A 20,573-nucleotide genomic window follows, 5' to 3' on the forward strand; every position below is an offset into this window, starting at 1 on the left:
GATTGCAAGTACCATCCCTGGTGGATCTGATCCTCATCCTAATACCTAATGTCCCAGAGCTGTACATTCTGGAAATATACATAACAGGATCACTGTAGTGATTTGAACCAGGGCCAGGCGGATCTCATTGACCACGAGATCCTTGATTGGGGGTTGTTAACCTGGAGCCAATCAGGGAGCCCTAGCTGACAGAAATAAACATGAGAAAGTGGGGACTGCAGACGCTGGAGATCAGAGTCACGAGTGTGGTGCTGGGAAAAGCACAGCAGGTCAGGCAGCATCCGAGGAGCGGGACAGCCAAAGTTTCGGGCCTGATGAAGGTCTTTAGCCCAAAACATTGATTCTCCTGCTCCTCGGATGCTGCCTGACTGGCTGTGCTTTTCCAGCACCACACTCTCGACTCTGATATAAACAGGAGATTGTTCACCAATGCTCTCGATACCTTTCGGGGGAGGTGGGCACCATGGGGTGGGAGGGGGGGAGGGGGGTGGGGTTGGGGGTGAGTGCTTCATTTCCCCCTCCAGCTCTACTTTTATTTAATCCCTACCTTCCCCCTTTGCCTTCTTCTCACACAAGAATTGCCCTCATCATGCTTTTGCTTTTTACTGGCGACTGGAAACAAGGGCGTTCTCCTGGTGGTGGAAATATTGAATAATGTTTTTGCATGTGGTGTCTTTACTGAGTCACTGCACGCGTGCACACACACACGCGCACACACACACAAACACACACACACATACACACACACACATACACACACACACACACACACACAAACTCACATACACACACACACACACATACACACACGTGGTTGTGGGGGGGCAACAAAATAAACAGAAGATTCAGAAGGGCCCTACAGTCCAGGGGCTGTCTCTGAGCTGGCTAGTCAAAGCCCATGCACAACTAAATAAAAGGTGACTTGGTGACGGGATACCTACCTCCTTGGAGTTATTTCAAACACTGCGCCCCATTGCTTATTCCAATGACTCCCACCACCCATTCTCACCCAATCAGGCCTAGAGGTGCTGAGCCCAAAGATACAGCCCCCTCTTACTGAGATTCATTTGCTCAGCTCTGAGCTGGGACGGACTATTGTATGAATGCAAAACACGTGTCTAGCCAAGGAGCACTCCAGATTGTAATAGTTTATAGTGTTTGCTCGAGGTGAAGAGTTCTAGGAAGGCAAGATATGAAAGGTTTTCTAATTCTCACTCATTTTAGATGCAGTGAAATGCATTGAGCTTTTAAAGTTGACTCGACCTTTTGTCCCCGAGAGAGGTTTTCGGACTTTGTGGCATTCCATTCAGGAATTCAGTCCTTGGGAAAAATGATCAGCTAAACATGCGAACATTGGGCTCTGCAAAATAAACCTTTGGTGGGCTTTGAGCAGAGTGTTTTCAATTTATGTCAGTGCTCTGAAATGGATGAAGTGAAGCAATGTGTACAGCACAGGGCTGGAACTGTAACAGGCTTCTCTGAGTCATCTCAGAGTCATCTCTCAGGGACACCTGGGAGTGATTACTGATCGCTAACCTGATTGAGGAGCTCCAGCTGATGTCACCAACTGCATGAGTGAACTGTGAATGGTTTATCACTATCAAGTGAACCCTGAAATTAGATTCATTGCAGATTTCTAATCACTCCCTGGCATTCTGCTCTTATGTAGCATTATATACTGTTTCAATTTCATTTCTGTTGCAAGGGTGCTGCTAAATTTTTGGACCTTTCTCTGCACAGGATTAAGAGAGAGACTAGCTGGAAAAAGTTCGATCATTTTGCAGATCTCGAACTGAATTGAATCCAGGAAGCAGTTTGTGAAGGTGTAGAGGAGAAGGCACTGGATCATTGAGGCTTGGTAGGGGTGTTAAAAGGGGAGGGTTGGCTCACCAACATTTACCCAGTGCTGCCCACACCTTGAGAGGGGCAGAACAGTTTAATGGTGATGTCACTGGGCTTGAGTATTGCCATAGAAAAAACACATTTTTATCAAAGGTTTTTAATCTTTGCAGTCATCAGGACATTTTGCAAGAGTACCAGTTCACGGGGAAAACTAACATTTATGCTGCATGACAGGAGAGTTCCAATTGGTTGGCAACCATCAAACTTAAAATCTGGCTGTTAACTGTCAATAAACATTAATGGGTGCACTGTCCATTAACGGTCCAAAAATGTACAGGTTAGGTGAATTGGCCATGCTAAATTGCCCATAGTGTTAGGTGAAGAGGTAAATGTAGGGGAATGGGTCTGGTTGGTTTGCACTTCGAGGGGTTGGTGTGGACTTGTTGGGTCAAAGGGCCTGTTTCCACACGGTAAGTAATCTAATCTAATCTAATCTAATCTAATCTAATCTAATCTAATCTAATCTAACCACACCTCTGCCTAAGTGAGGCCTAGTGATATTATCATTCGACTTTTAATCCAGACCCAGGTAATGTTCTAGGCATCTGGCTTCAAATCCTACCATAGATGGGTCAAAACCGAATTCAATAAAATGTCTGGAATTAGGAGTTTAATGATGACCATGAATCCATTGTCAATTGTTGGCAAAACCCATCAGATTGACTAATATCCTTCAGGGAAGGAAACTGCCATCCTTACCTGGTCTAGTCTACATGTTACTCTAGATCTGCAGTAATGTGGTTCACTCTTACCTACCTTCTGGGCAATTAGAGATGGGCAATAAATGTTGGCTCACATTCCATGAATGGAAAAAAAAGTCCACTTGCCAACCCAACTCTATTGTGAAGGGAGTGGTCTGAAAATTAGAGCTAGCTCTTTCCACAGTGAAGTTAGGAAATTCTTCTCCATACAAAGCTGCTGAGGAGACTTGACCAGATGGATGTGGAAAGGATGTTTCCTCTTGTGGCAGGATCTCGAACTAGGATTCATAATTCGAAAATTAAGGAATTGCTGATTTAAGACTGAGGTGAGAGCACATATTGTTTCTCTCAAAGATTTGTGAATCTTTGGAATTCCCTTTCCTTGCACCACAGAGAGCACTCTATCCGGGTGTATCACAGCGTGGTTTGGCAACTGCTCTACCCATGACTGTAAGAAACGACAGTGAGTTGTGAACACAGCCAGCTCCATCTCACAAACCAGCCTCCTATCTACTGACTCCGTCAACACTTCCCACTGCCTCCGGAAAGCAGCCAACATCATCTACCACCTGATGAAGGAGCGTTGCTCCGAAAGCTAGTATGCTTCCAATTAAACCTGTTAGACTATAACCTGGTGTTGTGTGATTTTTAACATCATTAAAGACCCCCTCCCAGACTGGTTCAACTCTCTTCCACTCTCTTCTGTCAGGCAGAAGATATAAAAGTTTCAATACACGTACAAATAGATTCAAGAACAGCTCTTTGCTTTGTTGTTATCAGACTTTTGAAAGGACCTCTCGAATGTTAATTCTAATCTCTGTCTCTGCACCTTCCCTACGGCAGTAACACTGTATTCTGCACTCTGTTCTGCTACCCTGATACACTTTGTATGGTACAATGTGCCTGTACAGCTTGCAAAACAACACTTTTCACTGTATCTTGGTACATGTGACAAGCATAAATCAATCAATTAATCTCATAAGATAGTGATGCAGAGTCTTTAAAATCTTTATAAGGCAGAACTGTACATAGATTCTTGATGACCAAGGAGATGATAGATGCAGAAACGTAGAGTTGAGAGTGAAATCAGATCACCCATGATCAGACTGAATGGTGGAGCATGGTTGAAGGTCCATGTGACCTACTCTGGTCCCTTGACTGTACAAAGGGTAGCCAAATTTTCAAACTCTCTCCTGCAAATGACATTTGACACTAGATCAACTGGTAGTTGTCAAGATTAGTCGATATTTGTTAGCCAATGGTATTAAGCGATAAGGGTTTATGGAGTTCAGTTGCAGATCAGTGGTTTTCCAATGAAGTAAAGGATGGGGTTGCTAACTGAGGTTAAATGTATTCCCTCCATTAACTAACCCCCACACTTCAGTCTTTAATTGACCAATACGGGTGATGCATTTTCTGTATTCACCAATTGGAAAAAGCAAAAAGTCTCAGCTGGATGGTGAGTGACTGCCAGCCTATTTTTAACAATCCAATCTCCAACATTTTTTACGGCTGTCAGAGAGAAATGTTCGAAGACAATGACAAAGAAATATTGTATTTTAATGTCCCTGTGATTTTTCTCCAGGATTTGCACAAATCAGCGTCCTCAAGATTAACCACAAATTCCTGGCGGCTATAGGCCAAGCCTGCAGAGTTGTCAAATTTAAATCAGTGGAACAGGTTCATGTGGAGCTAACGGGTTGCCTCCTGATTCTACGTCCTTAGATTCATTTAAGAGTAACACTGAGAGATTAATCTTGCACTTTCTCAGACAACCAAGCAGGCTCCACGCTTGCCAACAAAACCTCATTATCCAGGTTAATGAAACATTTAGGTACCAATGCCTTCTCTTAAGAACTCAACTATTTCTCTTTTACAGTGATCTGATTCTGGCCACAAAGTATTTCCTGATTTCAAAGCCAAGTGGTGACATGAACTGAATTACAGTGAATTCAGGAGTGGCGATGATTGGGATTACACCTTCTGCCAAATGGACAACTGGCTCAGTCAAACACAACTGTTTGTAACAGTCTGAAATGCACAGCTTGGGAGTGTGGTGGCGACAGGTCCAACTAAGGGATTCAAGATGGTATTAGATGATTATTTAAATAGAAACAATTTGCCAGGGCAAACAGGCAGGAGCACGACACTAAGTTGTAATGCTCATTGGATAGCTGGTGCAGACATGATGAGCCAAATGGCCTCTTTCTGTGCCATAACACTTCTAGGATCCTGTGATGACATCTTACTTTGTCTTCCAGCACCCATTGAATTTTATTGTTTCCAATGGAATAATAGAGCAATCTCTCACACTAAAGTATCCTGGACATTCGGTTGTCATGTAAAATAAAAAGATAATGGATAATAGATTTTTGAGTAGTAAGACAATAAAGAGATGGGGACCATATGGTAGTTGAGGTAGATCTGCCATACTAGCTTATTGAATGTTGGAATAGGTTTGAGGGGCAGAATGACCTCTTCCAGCTCTTATTGTTAATCTAAGATGCAAGCAAATTCAGGTCAGGTGAAGGTATGTCACATTTTGACATGGAGCTCTGGGGGAAGATGATAGTTTATTGTTTTGCATTTATGTAGTTACTCTTCAAAATATGAATTGGCTCATTCCTCTTCTGGCAATGAACATAACTAGAGATCATTAACACAAGGCAGTTACAAAAAAGATCCAACAGAGAATTCAGAATAAATCATGGGGGAGTGGGTAAAGTGAGCAGGTCACACACATATGGGGGAAGAATGACTGGCAAATGAAGGTGTAGGTAACCATGAGTGATAGCCTTAACTGAAGAAAGATAAGAGGAACTTCAAGTGGAGTTGATTGGGACAAATGACCTAATTTGATAATGATCATTGTTTGCAATAGTTCAATTGGTTAAGCATAATCCAATGGGAAACTGAAACAGAAAGGACAGGTATAGGGAGCAGGTGGGATTTGAACAAAGACCTTCCAGCTGAAAGGTGTCATGTAAATGTAACAAAGTCAGCCAGCTGAATCTCATAGAATATGAGTTCCCTGATTGGGGCTGTTAACCTGGTCCAATCAGGGAGCCCTGGTTGATATAAAAGGATGAATGCCAGGGAAACTGAGAGGCTGATTGCCTGACTGAGTGAGAGGCAGTGCCATTGTCAAAGACTATGCATTTACAAATAAAGGGTGATTGGTGATTGGTGATTGGTGATGGGATGCCAGCCTCTGGACAGTTATTCAAAAGGTAGGGACACTAGTATGGTGCTCATGAAGGGCCCCATGAATGGCTAGCCATTCCATTGTGTGGGAGAACACAAGTGTCTGAGATGAGTAGCCTCCCTACTGGAAACATAAAGCCTATCTCACCTGGTATTTCCTGGGATTGCCAGGAAGTACCACCAAGCCCGAGTCTACTTAACCCCTGAAAGCAGGCTCTTTCAGAAGGATATTGCAGGTTCAAATTCCAGTTAAGATTGAGTGCAGACATCTCAATGGAAGGAGAGAGTGAATTCAGAACGAATCACTTCAGTATGGGAGCTCACTTCTAGATTGCTTCAATAGCTGTTGTCAATGGGATGGTAAGATTGGCATTAGCAGAGGGATGGGTTGGGTTCCTGTGCCTCACTGTAAACAAACAGCTGCAAATTAACCAGGTCCACTATTGCTTTTGGACATTGGCTCATTCTGAATGTCTCCTTTAATCCCATTGCGCTCCATTTGAAATAGGGCCAGAAGAGGGGGAGAGAAAAGAGGGAAAGAAGATTTATTTGTTCACAGGATCACCAACGTTGATTACCCATGACTTGCAAAGACAGTACGGAGTGAGACTACATGTTACAGCTTATAGCAAGGAGTCGATCACAATGGTGAGGTGAGCAGTGTAATGTAAGGGTATACCCACAGGCAATGCGGACATATGCTCTCCTGCTCTTGGTCGTGCCAGAAGCACTCCAGGCGACGCACTGACACCAGAAGTCTTCTAAACCAAACAGCTCTTCCACCTGCTGCCGAGAGACCTCGATGTGAACTTCCCGGACCACCAGTCCTGTACAAGGAGAGAGACAGATTACATAGAGCCAGGGGGCCGCGCTGTTTGACGGTGTAGCAGCCCACACACCCCCCCCTCCCCCATGCGACAAAAGGTTGACTATCTGCTTTAAAACTATCCTGGATTGCAATCCCATCTCTTTCCCATTACCAAGCCTGACAATCCAGTCAGACCCCAATGTGCCGTTTCATCACTGCACAGCTCGCAGACTTCCCGGAACACTTCAGATCAATTTTAAATGCCTCATCCAATGATATGGAGGCAAGGAGCACCAGCCATTCTCTGCACAGTAAGATCCCACAGTGATCTAACCTGCTAACTGTTTCCAGCAGCAGTAGAATTACTTTAGTCAGAGCACTGAAAACACCTCCCTGGTCCTCATTGGAAATATGCCTCGTAATCTCTAGCATGTGCTTTGACAAACAGGTTTATAACAGTTTTACACACAAACAGGCAACCACTTCCAAATTTGAGCAACTCTCCTGTGACATTACTCCTTGGCAATTGTTAGATGCAATATTTTATCAGAGCTGGGGTTTTTGTATCTTTTAAGCCACTCATCATCCTGACTCAGAAATTTATCCCCACTCCTTCAGTATGGCTGGGTCAAATTCCTCAAGCTCCATCTCCACCTGCATTGTGGTGTTGCCTACTGCAGGAGTTCACTAAGGCAGTTCACCAACACCTTCTCCAGGTGAAACTAGGGACGGACAATAAACAGCGACCCAGCCAGTGCCACCCACATTCCATGAGCTATTAAAAAAAAATGAAGGAACACATACTCTAAGCCGGTTTCATATCTTAAAGCCATAACATCTAATTGTTATTAAGAAAATGTTCAATTAGTACATGGCCAGTGAACTGCAGAGAATGGATGCATTCATTAATTTCAGCCTATGAATCAGAAACACATTGCTATTTCAAAATTGCTACAATGTGAGGGTGTGTTATGTCACATTATATTGCCCAAACAGACACTAGGTTCTGGGGACGAGAGTGGTATCATGAGAATACTATGGTACAAGTTAAACTAGAGGGTCAGGCTCATTCTCCTGGGGCATGAGTTCAAACCTTACCAAGGCATTTGCTAGAATTGAATTCAATTAAATAAAATGTGGAATTGAAGAGAGAATATTTGTTCTAGAGTAATTAGGGATAGGCATCAAGTGTGATGTTCCTATCCAATGAATGCATTTTATAGAAAAGTTAATGGATTCCAATATGCAAAGAGAAAAATATAATTAATTCACCGCTATGCTGCTAAACTTGAATGTGGTTTGATCTCTCAAATTACAGCTGTTACCAGGACAAGGAAGGGTTCAGTTGTAGTGTCCCTATCTCGGTGCCAAGAGACCTGGGTTCAAATCCCAACCACCCCAGAGATGTGCCATAAGATTAGGAATTTGGGAAATATCTGTCAGGATGAGTTACAATCATGACTTCTTGGAAATTGGTTCACCACATTACCAAAAGGATGCTTTGGAGAGGATGTAGAGGAGGTTCACCAGGATGTTGCCTGGTATGGAGGGCAGTAGCAATGAACAGAAGTTGAGTAGATTAGGATTATTTTCAATATAGAGTCATAGAGATGTACAGCATGGAAACAGACCCTTCGGTCCAACCCGTCCATGCCGACCAGATATCCCAACCCAATCTAGTCCCACCTGCCAGCACCCGGCCCATATCCCTCCAAACCCTTCCTATTCATATACCCATCCAAATGCCTCTTAAATGCTGCAATTGTATCAGCCTGTAGAGAGAAGGAGGTTGAGGGGGGGACCTGATTGAGGTCTACAAAATCATGAGAGGTATAGATGGTGGATAGCAAGAATCTTTTCCCCAGAGTGAGAGTCTCAGTTACTAGGGGTCATGAGTTCAAAGTGAGTGGGGAAAAGTTCAGTGGAGATATGCATGGAAAGTTCATTACGCAGAGGGTGGTGGTTGCCTGGAATGCGTTGCCAGCAGTGGTGGTAGAGGTGGGCAAGATAACATCATTTAAGATGTATCTAGACAGATACATAACTGGGCAGGGAGCAGAGGGATACAGATCCTTACAAAATAGGCAACAGGTTTAGATAGAGAATCTGGATTGGCACAGGCTTCGAGGGCCGAAGGGCCTGTTCCTGTGCTGTAATCTTTTTTCTTTGTTCTTTCGGCTATCCATATACACATGCTCTTTGCTGACACAATACATATTTGAAGAAAGGAAGAATTGTATTAAAGTTTGGGAGAAGATTTGTAGCTCGGGTGCTCGTTGTTGTGGTTCTGTTCGCCGAGCTGGAAATTTGTGTTGCAAGCGTTTCGTCCCCTGTCTAGGTGACATCCTCAGTGCTTAGGAGCCTCCTGTGAAGCGCTTCTGTGGTGTTTCCTCCAGCATTTACCGGAGAACTGGGACAACACTACCATTATAGGGCAAGCCAAATAAAGAACAGCCAGGGAATTCCTAGAAGCATGGCACTCATCCACAAACTCCATCAACAAAACGTTTGCAACAAAAACTTCCAGCTCGGCGAACAGAACCACAACAAGAATTGTATTAATGCAAGTTTTCACAGTTCAGTCAGGACAGATTTTTGTTCCAGGACTGGGCTTGTTTTCACTAGAGTTTAGAAGTGTGACTGGGGATCTGATGGAATTGTAACATTCTAACAGGCCTGGAGAGTCTAGGTATAGGGAGGGGCTTCCCCTGGCTGGAAAATCTAGAACCAGGAGGCAAAGTCTCAGAATACCGGGTCGATTATTTTGGACTGAGGTTCAAAAATATTTCTTCATGCAAAGGTTCGTGACGCTGTGGAATTCTCTACCACAGTATTATGGAGACCAAATCCTGAGTATATTCAAGAAAGAGATGGATTGTGTTTTGGATATGAAAGGCATCAGGGAATATGGGGAGAAAGTGGGAATATGGAATTGAGATAGAAGATCAACCATGATCATGTTTAGTGGCAGAGCAAGCTCGAAGGACTAAATGGCCTATTCCATCTCTTGGTTTCTATGCATGTGCTACAGAAAGTGAGAGTTACCCATTGGGCAAGGCAGGCTGTATGATCTGTGATTCTTTTTTTACCTTGCTGGACAGTTATTCAGGAGATTAATTATAAAGCAACAATGTGCGGAGCTATGGGGAAAAGACAGGAGAGAAAGGCTTTACGATAAGTGCTCAGAGAGCAAATGCAGACACAATGGTCTTGCTCAGCACTTTCTGAATCACAGTCTCCTCTACCTTTACAAAACCTCACTGCCTGGGCCCCAGCTGGAGGACTGTGTCCTGTTCTGAACAACTCACTTGAAAACAGCTGTCAAACCCTCAGGGAAGGTGTAGGGAAGAGTTACCAAGATGACCCAAGAAGTGAGGGACTTATACAGGAAAGCCAGAGAAGATGGGGCTTGTTACTTTGCAGAGTGCAGAAAGAAAAGCACTTAAACGTCTTGCTGTTCGTATAAAGAAGAGGGAAATTATTTGCATTAATGGAGAAGTTTGTTTTTATTTATTTGTGCGATGTGGGTGTCACCGGCTGGGCCAACATTTATTGCCCATCCCTAGATGCCCCTTGAGAAGGTGGTAGTGAGCTGGTCCACTTGCTGTCAGTTGACCCACAATGCTATTAGAGAGGGAATTTCATGATTTTGACCCAGCAACAGTGATGTATTTCTAAGTCTGGATGGTGAGTGGCTTGATGGGGAACTCGGAGGTAGTGGTATTCCCATGTATCTGTTACACTTGCCCTCTTAGATGGAAATGGTTGTGGGTTTTGGAAGGTGCTGCCTGAGGATCTTTGGTAAATCCCTGAAGTGCATCTTGGAGATAGCACACACTGCTACTACTGAACATTGGAGGTGGAGGGAATGGATGCTTGTGGATGTGGTGCCAATCAAGTGGGTTGCTATGCCCTGGATGGCTTCTTGAGTGTTGTTGGAGCTGCACCCATCCAGGCAAGTGGGGAGTATTCCATAGCACTCCTGACTTGTGCCTTCTAGATAGTGGGCAGGCTTTGGGGAGTCAGGAGGTGTATAAGATTAGGGGCATGGACAGGGTGGATTGGAAACAGCTGTTCCCCTTAGTCAAAAGGTCAAGAACAAGGGCAGACACTTTTAAAGTGAACAGCAGGAGGAAAAGAGGGGATTTGAGGGAAACAGAGAGTGGTGAGGCTGGAGTCACTGCCTGAGAGGGGTACCAGATACAGTAGAGGCCATTTGGCCCATCAAATATGTACTGCCAAATAGTTGAGACAGGAAACCTCAAAACCTTTAAAAAGTACTTGCATGAATAACTGAAGTGTCATAATATTCAAGACCACGGACCTCGTGTGGGCAAATGGGACAGATGTAGGGAGTGGTGCATTTTTAGTCGTGAAAGTGAGGACTGCAGATGCTGGAGATTAGAGTCAAGATTAGAGTGGTGCTGGAAAAGCACAGCAGGTCAGGCAGCATCCGAGAAACAAGAAAATCGACGTCCCGGGCAGGAGCCCAGTACAGATTCAATGGGCTGAAGGGCCTCATCTACACTGTATGGTTTTATGCTTAACAATGTCCAGGTTAAGCTGTGCACATGTGCACTCACCCAGCAGCTTGGGAAGATACTACACAGGCGCTGTTCCAGGTTAAATAGCCATGTAAGTAAATTTGAAAGATTTGTACATTGAAAACATTGAATACGAAGAGCACATTGTATGAGGAACACAGAGCAGTGATCAGAGGTCACAGATTAAAGCGACTGGCAAACAAGCCAAAATGCTGTGAATTGGAACTGAAAAGAGCAGCAAAAGCTGATTTAATGATAAGTTTAAACAGAGAATTGGATAAATGCTTGAAGAGCGGTAGGGAAGGTCAATTGACCTTCTTGCCTTATTACCGTATATACAGGACATTCTGAAATATCATTCAGTCTAGTGCCCTCAGTAACCAGGTACTCTGAGAATTCATTAAGCAACACAATACATGATGCACAAAAGCCATCTGAGTGACTTATAAAGGACAGGAGAACAAAGAGAGTTCATCTTTGAGAAAAATAACCTGCATTTCTGTAGTGCCTGTCACCCAGTGAAAACTCCCAATACTCTGAAGCAAAATTTAACAATGAGCCACAAGGGCAGGTCATAGAGTCATAGAGATATACAGCACGGAAACAGACCCTTCAGTCCAACTCGTCCATGCTAACCAGAGATCCCAACTCAATCTAGTCCCATTTGCCTCCAAAACCCTAAACCTATGCCCTCTAGTTCTGGACTCCTCCACCCCAGGGAAAAGACTTTGTCTATTTATCCTATCCATGCCCCTCATGCTTTTATAAATCTCCATAAGGCCACCCCTCCAACTCCGACGCTGCAGGGAAAACAGCCCCAGCCTGTTCAGCCTCTCCCTATAGCTCAAACCCTCCAACCCTGACAACGTCCTTGTAAATCTTTTCTGAACCCTTTCAAGTTTCACAGCATCCTTCCTGTAGGAAGGAGATCAGAATTGCACACAATATTCCAAAAGACCAACAAAAAAAGCTGGGTCAAAGTAGGAGGTTTTTTAAGGAGAATCTGAAAGAAGGAGAGAAAGGTTGAGATGGAATGGCTTTGGGGGGGGGTATTCGAGAGCCTCAGCAGCTGAAGGTATGGCCACTAACAGCAAAACCATTAAAATCAGGCATGATGCTCGAAGCCAGAATGAGAAGGACGCAGGTATGTCAGAAAGCTGAGGGTCTGGAGGAGATTGCAGAGACAGCCACTCAGGTGGATAGAGCTTGTAAGAAGGCCTATGGTGTATTAGCGTTCATTAGCAGAGGGATTGAATTCAAGAGTCGTGAAGTGATGTTGCAACTGTACAGGACTTTGGTTAGGCCACATTTGGAGTACTGTGTGCAGTTCTGGTCGCCTCACTTTAGGAAAGATGTGGAAGCTTTGGAGAGGGTGCAGAGAAGATTTCCCAGGATGTTGCCTGGAATGGAGAATAGGTCGTACGAGGATAGGTTTAGAGTGCTAGGCCTTTTCTCGTTGGAATGGCGAAGGATAAGGGGTGACTTGATAGAGGTTTATAAGATGATCAGGGGAATAGATAGAGTAGACAGTCAGAAACTTTTTCCCCGGGTACAACAGAGTGTTACAAGGGACATAAATTTAAGGTGAAGGGTGGAAGGTATAGGGGAGATGTCAGGGGTGGGTTCTTTACCCAGAGAGTGGTGGGGGCATGGAATGCGCTGCCTGTGGGAGTGGTAGAGTCAGAATCTTTGGTGACCTTTAAGCGGCAATTGGATAGGTACATGGATGGGTGCTTAAGCTAGGACAAATGTTCGGCACAACATCGTGGGCCGAAGGGCCTGTTCTGTGCTGTATTGTTCTATGTTCTATGTTCTAGGGAGGAGCCAGGCCAGCGGCAAATTTGAAAACAAGCATGAGAATTTTAATATACGATCTTATTTAATTGGAAGCCACTATGTGTCAGCAAGCACAGAGGGCGCAGGCTGATTGGTGAGCAAGACTTGGCATGATTCTGGCCATGGGCTGCAAAAGGTTTGATAAAGGCAATACAAAGATGGCAGAACAGGGACAGCACAGTGGCTCAGTGGTTAGCCCTGCTGCCTCACGGCGTTAGGGGCCCAGGTTTGATTCTAGTCTGTGTGGCGTTTGCACATTCTCCCCATGTTGGTGTGGGTTTTCTCCAGGTGCTCCAGTTTCCTCCCACACTCCAAAGATGTGCAGGTCAGGTGAATTGCCTATGCCAAATTCATAGTGTTCAGGGATGTGTAGGTTAGGTGCAATAGGCAGGGATAAATATCAGATAATTGGATAGAGGAATGGGTCTGGAAGGGTTACTCTTCGGAGGGTTGGTGTGGACCTGGTGGGCCAGAGGGCTGGTTTCCACACTGTAGGTATTCTATGATTCTAGGCCAGGTGGGTTAGCCATGAAAAATGTGGGTCTTCGGTGAGGGGGTGGGAGGGGAATGCTCCTCTTTAGAGGGTGACTGTGGACTCAATGGGATGAATTGCTGCTTTCACACTGTGAGGATTCCATGACTACAAAAAGGCATCATTGAATAGTCCAGTCTAGTGAATAATGGCACAAGTGAGGGCTTTAGCAGCAGAATTATAGAATTCCTACAGTGTGGAAACAGGCCATTTGGCCCAACAAGTCCACATTGACCCTGTGTTGAACGTCAAACCCAGACCCAATCGCCCACCCTATCCCTATAACTCTGCATTTCCTGTGGCTAATGCACCTAACCTACATATCCCTGAACACTATGGGCAATTTAATCATAGATCATGGAATCCTTACAGTGTGGAAACAGGCCATTAAGCCAAACAAGTCCACGCTGACCCCGTGAAGAGTAACCTACTCAGGCTCATTCCTCTACCCTATTACTCTACATTTCCCTTGACTAATGCACCTAACCTACACATCCCTGAACACTATGGGCAATGTATCATGGCCAGTTCACCCTAAGCTGCACATTTTTGGTCCATGAGATGAAACCGGAGCACCCGGAGGAAACCCACGCAGACACGGGGAGAATGTGCAAACTCCACACAGACAATCGCCCAAGGCGGAATCAGACCTGGGTCCCTGGTACTGTGAGGCAGCAGTGCTAACCACTGAGCCATTGTGCCGCCCTATTAGCACAGCCAATCTACCTAAGCTGTGTGGATGGATGGAGTGGGAGAATATGGCAGTGATGGAAATAGCCAGCCTTAATGATGGTGCCAACATGTGGTCATAAGTTCATCTCAAGATGTGAGAACTTTTGCTTTAGAATTGGAAGTGGTTATTTAGCAGGCGACAAGATCCCACTAACTACAGTGAGGTGTCATGTGCTAAGTGAAGAATGGGGGAGCCTTGAGCGATGTTCCCCTTCTGCAAACAGTGCAATGGGACCTTCGCCCACACGTGGACCAACGAAGACGGCCTTGATTTAACATATCCTCGGAGGGGCAGCACTCTCAATAATGCCGCTCACATTTAGCACTGCCTGGATCTGTCAATCTATAATTATGTATTTGCATCCTGAGCTGGCATTGGGAACCTATAACCTCTGGCTCAAATAACTGAGGCAATCTGACATAACCCAAGACTGGGGGCAGGAGAATCGGTCTGTTGTCATTTCTTTTCCTGCTGAATGTCTTTTGAGAAATTCATGTGCAAAACCCAAGACAAACTGCGTCCCAAATTAATTAACAATGGGACTGGGTAGGCAGCTAAAAAATTACATCAGTTCTCTGGTGTACAGTTTCAACAGAAACCATCAGACATATCAAATAACTTACTCTTTATTTACCCAGCAGAGTAACCTAGATACATTTCCCAAAGACAACGGTCTCTAATGTATTTTAGATCTACACTAATGCATCCGGTCTCTCCAGTTCAGTGCTGCCACAAGTAACAAGCACCAGCCCCTCAAGCTGAGGAAATAAGGGAAGAAAATCCCTTTACAAAATTCACTGCAAATTCTCCTGTGCATTTTAAATAGATGAACAAATCTATTTTCAAAAAAAGGCGGTGCGTAGCAATCTGTTGCGAATGTATTGTCATCTTGTCTGCACACTAACTCCCTCCCTAAACCTCTCGACCTTGTTCTCCTCTCTCAGAACTCTGCTAGAAGTCTTCCTCTTGGTCAGCCGTTCCCATGTCTCCGCCTTTGCCTTGGCATCACATTTTAATGGAGGCTTGCAAAAAGTCCTTTGGGATGTTTTGTGACATTAAAGGTGCCAACACAAGTGTTAGTTAGAATCACAGAAGCCGTACTGTGTGGAAGCAGGCCATTCGGCCCATCGAGTCCACACTGACTCTCTGAAGAGCATCCCACCTTATCTGTGTATTTCCCCGCCATGGCTAACCCATCTAACTTACACATCCCTGAACACTATGGGCAATTTAGCTTGGCCAATTCACCCTAAGCTGCACATCCTTAGACTGTGGGAGGAAACCAGAGCACCCAGAAGAAACCCATACAGACATGGGGAGAATGTGCAAACTCCACACAGACAGTCGCCTGAGGCTGGAATTGAACGCGGGTCCCTGGTGCTGTGAGGCCGCGGGGCTGACCACTGAGCCACCATATTATTTATCCCCCAGTATGTGTATATGACATTGCTGACAGTAATTTCAATCCTTTGTTTAAATAATCTTTGCTTCTGAGGGCTTTGATTCTTTTCTGCGTACAATGCCAGGGATCTAAAGATTTCCATTATTATTCACTTGCAGTGTCTGTGATCTGAGGACAGATTGCAAACACACTAATCTCGTTGACTTTACTCCTTGTGTTCTTAGGACATTGCTCAAATCATCAGTACCATTCTGTTCCATACAAGAGCATCAAGCCAATGTCTCCATGGACAGAAATTTAGAAACAATTACTGATTACAGAGGATCCACAAAATGTCATTCTTTTCAACAATTTGAAATCAATATTTCAATGACAGCATTGTTTCCCGGCAATGCTTAAGTTTTCAGCACTGGATAATAAATCATTGTTACGACCTGGAGTACACCATCTGAAAGGGCAGTGGAGGCAAATTCAATAATAATTTTCAAAGGGACATTAGATAAATAATTGAAGGGGAAATATCTGAAGGGCTAAAGGGAAAGTGGGACTACGAAGATTGCTCTTTCAATGATCTGGTTCGGACACAATGGGTCAAATGGCATCCTTCCTTGCTGCATCATTGCATTAATTTGTGAAGCCCCATACTAAAGCTCACTCTGAGAAGATCTGTTCACAAGATGGATACATCCATCCACCCACACTTCATCCCCATCACACCATCCAACAGTTTGCTAAATCAATCCATTGCCTCAGGACCCTAATGACTTCCTGAAGAACTTTCTGATAAAGCTTTGTTGATTGCTCTCCATTTGTTTGTCTCTCTATCACTCATGGGCAGCACGGTGGCTCAGTGGTTAGCACTGCTGCCTCACAGCACCAAGGTTCTGGGTTCGATTCCAGACTGTCTGTGTAGAGTTTGTACATTCTCCCTGTGTCTGTGTGGGTTTCCTCTGGGTGCTCTGGTTTCCTCACACAATCCAACGATGTGCAGGTCAGGTAAATTGCCCAGTGTTAGTCAGGGGTAAATATAGGGTAGGGGAATGGGTTTGGGTGGATTACTCTTCGGAGGGGCGGTGTGGACTTGTTGGGCCGAAGGGCCTGTTTCCATACTGTAGAGAATCCAATCTTAGTTTGAAGCAGTGTATCTGGAGCATTGCAAATAGTTTTTGTTCCTTACTTGAGGAGGGATGTAGTTGCATTGGAGGCAGTTCAGAGGAAGCTCACTGACTGATTCCAGAGATGCAGGGTTTGAAGAGAAATTGAGCAGTTTAAGACGTTTTCTCTGGTGTTTAGAAGAACAAGAGGAGACCTAATTGAGGTATATAAAATGCTAAAGGGAATTGACAAAGTGGATGTAGAAAAGATGTTTCCTTATTTGGGGCAATCTAGAATGAAAGGTCATAGTTTTAGGACAAGGGATAACAGAGATGTGGAGAAATTGATTTTCTCATAGGTTCGTGAATCTGTGGAATTCACTCCCCAGGGACATTGAGTAAGGAGATAGATAAGACTTTTAATCAGTAACAAGTTTAAAAGTTATGGACAGTAGTTGGAAAGTGGAGTTAAGGCTGAGATAACATCAGCCATGATCATATCAAATGGAGGAACAGGCTCGATGGGCTGAACGGCCTAATTTTGCTCCTGGTTCTTCTGTCCTTCATGTTATGCACATTACCACAATGTTTACACACCCATCGGAAAAATCAAACACTACTTTCTCTCTCCACAGATGCTGCCAGACCTACTGATTCTCTCCAGCACTTCCTGCTTTTATTGCAGATTTCCAGCATCCAATGGAGTTCATTTTTATGGGACAGGAATGTAATTGCTGTTGGGTCAATGAAGACCGAGCACCAATCAGAATTCAACAGGTAGAACTGCCTTGTCTCACATAATAATCTCTATAATTCTGTGATCCAAAAACCAGTATTAAACATAAAGTCATAAACACAGGGCAAAAGTTTTCCCTATCCTGTCTGTTAGTGCTGGAATGGGGATGGATAATTAACACAGAAGTCAGTAAGTGCTACTTATAAAGACATTTTATCTGTCTTGTTAAGCAAGCAGGAAATAAATAAGCAGAGCTAAAAAGAAAACATATGTCCGTAGTGTAACAATGGCTATCAGCAGCAACATGCTACCAGTACCAAGCAAGAACAGACATTATGGAGACAGTGTGCCGAATGCATAATTATAGGTCTGTTCAAAGTCTGAAGAGTATTTCTTGTAATATAAACAGACATTAGCATTTAGAGGCAGTTTAAGCTGTCTCCTGTTCATGTTCTGCATTCCAGTGTTTCACCCTTTTCAAACTTATATATACAAAATGAAACATGGCCTGTACTGAGAATGGTTTTTGATATACCGTGCCCCTGGGCAAGAGAAAGAAAAGCTAGCCAGGGTCCCCTACTCCGGTCTTTCTCTTAACAAGCTCCCTGTCTGGACTGTAGGGTCCTGCTGAAACTCACCCGTGCGGTGGTGGGGGTGGTGTAATGTGTGTGTGTGTGTGTGTGTGTGTGTATATATATCTATGTGTATGTGTGTGTGTGAGAGAGAGTGTATGTGTCTGTGCAAGTCTGTGTGTGTGTGTCTGTGCCTGTGTGTGTGCGGGCATGCCTGTGTCTAATCTGGGCACTGATGCAGAGTTGGACAGAGTTGGAGCCCAAACGACCATGTAGCACTGCTGACACTTCCAATCTGGCCAGTTCCTCTCACAAAGCTCTAGCTCTTCTGCTGTAAGGTTTTCACCCCCCACCGCACCAAAATGCCAGTGTTAGTAGCTCCTTATCCTGAACTTCCTCCTCTTAACAGCAGTAGGTGCTGGTGTCCTTAGTGACCAACGTCTTTGAGATGTTCATGATCAACATTACAGCTTTCAGTTGGACTTTGATTGAACTGGCAGCACAGAAATAAGCCATTCGGCCCAACTAGCCCATGTAGGCCAGGGTCAATTCTAGTGCAACGGTACCACCCCCACCTGTGAGCCAGCAGGCCAGTATTCAAATCCCCACGCTTCAAAAGTCATAGAAACATAGTGATATACAACAAGGAAACAGATCCTTCATTCTAACTCATCCATGCCAACCAGATATCCTAAACTAATCTAGTCCCATTTGCCAGCACCCGGCCCATATCCCTCTAAACCCTTCCTATTCATAAATCCATCCAGATGCCTCTTAAATGTTGCAATTGTATTAAGCTCCACCACTTCCTCTGGCAGCTCATTCCATACACGTACCACCCCCCTGCATGAAAAAGTTGCCCCTTAGGTCCTTTTAAAATGTTTCCCTTTAACCCTAAACCTATGCCCTCTAGTTCTGGACTCCCCCACCCCGGTGAAAAGACCGTGTCTATGTATCCTATCCATGTCCCTCATGATTTTATAAACCTCTATAAGGTCACCCCTCAGCCTCTGACACTCCAGAGAAAACAGCCCCAGCCTGTTCAGCCTCTCCCGGTAGCTCAAATCCTCCAACCCTGGCAACATCCTTGTAAATCTCTTCTGAACCCTTTCAAGTTTCACACCATCCTTACAATAGGAGGGAGACCAGAATTGCATGCAATATTCCAAAAGTGGCCCAACCAATGTCCTGTACAGCCGCAACATGACCTGCCTGTGTAATAAATCTCAATAATTTGGAGAGTGGGACTAGGGCATTAAGCTCAATTATCATATTTAACGGTGGAGTGGGGTTAAACCTGTTTCTGTAGCATTTATAATTCATATAAGCCTCCTCTTTTACGTTTTGGATTTAACCCCCTTTAGCAGATTGCTGTAATGTTGTCAGGATTCTCTCATCGAGGACAGTTGAACCTAAAGGGATCAGGGAGTGTTAGGGGACCTGGTGCATACCTTTCTGTTCCTTCTGACCCCTGTACAGTTACAAACTGAGAGGAACCCTGTGTCAGTGGAGACATTGAGGACGATCATGGATGGGTCTGGTCCACCCTTGCATTGGTGAATCCCGCAAGCAAGGGTGTGCAACCTTGTTGGATCACCACGGTGCTTGTGAGAATGGGTTATGTCCGTTTACCTGTGATCTGATCCACATTCTCCTCAGTCACATGGTCCTTCTGATGCACCCATTCCCCGTTACACTTGAAGTAGATCTGGGTGGCTGGTGTAGCGGTGCAGGCCATGACAACTGGCTTGTTCTTGACAATATAGGCATCATCTGGCTCCACTTGGAATCGTGGAAGTGGCTCTGTTGGTGAAGAGGGGAAACTCTCGGGAAGCAGATCGCTATATTCGGATCCTAGGGGTGATAAGGAACAGCACAGAGATTACTGAAGAGTATTTAAGGAAGGTTTAACTGCATGGCATTTAATATACAGCACAGGAGATTAGTCACACAGGAACCAAAGGCTGTCCATTATCCTGAGATAATGACACTAGTTATAGAGAACTCCAGCACTTAATCAATCAAGCCTGGTGTCATAACAAGTGTGCAGTGCATTTTCTGCAGCCTAATGTGTTTACAGTGTCTTTCAGGACAGATAATAAGGAATTGTTTAGTTTAGCAATGTGCCAACTCAGACCAGCTGCCCTCAATATTTACAGTCACCCATTCCTCTCCGTGGTTGATACAGGGCTTGTCAGTGTGTTTAACATTGGATCTTTCTGCACCTTGGTGAGTGCTAGGCTCCCAGCGTCCACTTCACAAAGAGCTCCTAGTTCAGGCTTTCAGTTCAGTCTCACGTTTCCTCTCTCTCCTTTTCCTGTGAGTTATACATTGTCTATTCACCTGTACCCCATGGGGAGAGGCGGTGTCCTTACCCATGAATACGCACTCTCTTGTTAGCAATGCTGCTAATCTTTCAACAACAGCTCAGTATAAAGAAAATGAGGGCTCTATCATTCTATTAGACAGGATTGTGTAAGTACGAGGACTGAGGAGGATCAGATGAATT

The 20,573-nt window shown here is 44.5% G+C and overlaps 1 protein-coding gene across 7 annotated transcripts in view; it reads right to left on the reverse strand.

The window, feature by feature from the left end:
* Window positions 1-20,573, reverse strand: part of unc5b (unc-5 netrin receptor B) — a 355,814-nt gene that overhangs the window by 72,564 nt on the left and 262,677 nt on the right. For all 7 annotated transcript variants that reach the window (XR_006309712.1, XM_043679165.1, XM_043679161.1 and 4 more), the window contains 2 exons: window positions 19,697-19,918; window positions 6,491-6,634 (listed from right to left, as the gene is read on the reverse strand). Coding sequence is in view for 6 of the 7 variants with exons in the window: in XM_043679165.1 (XP_043535100.1) it covers window positions 6,491-6,634; window positions 19,697-19,918 (366 nt within the window). In the remaining variant the exon portion in view is untranslated. The remainder of the gene's footprint in view (window positions 1-6,490; window positions 6,635-19,696; window positions 19,919-20,573) is intronic.

This window comes from Chiloscyllium plagiosum, chromosome 38, assembly GCF_004010195.1.
Source record: "Chiloscyllium plagiosum isolate BGI_BamShark_2017 chromosome 38, ASM401019v2, whole genome shotgun sequence".
Lineage (NCBI taxonomy): Eukaryota > Metazoa > Chordata > Chondrichthyes > Orectolobiformes > Hemiscylliidae > Chiloscyllium > Chiloscyllium plagiosum.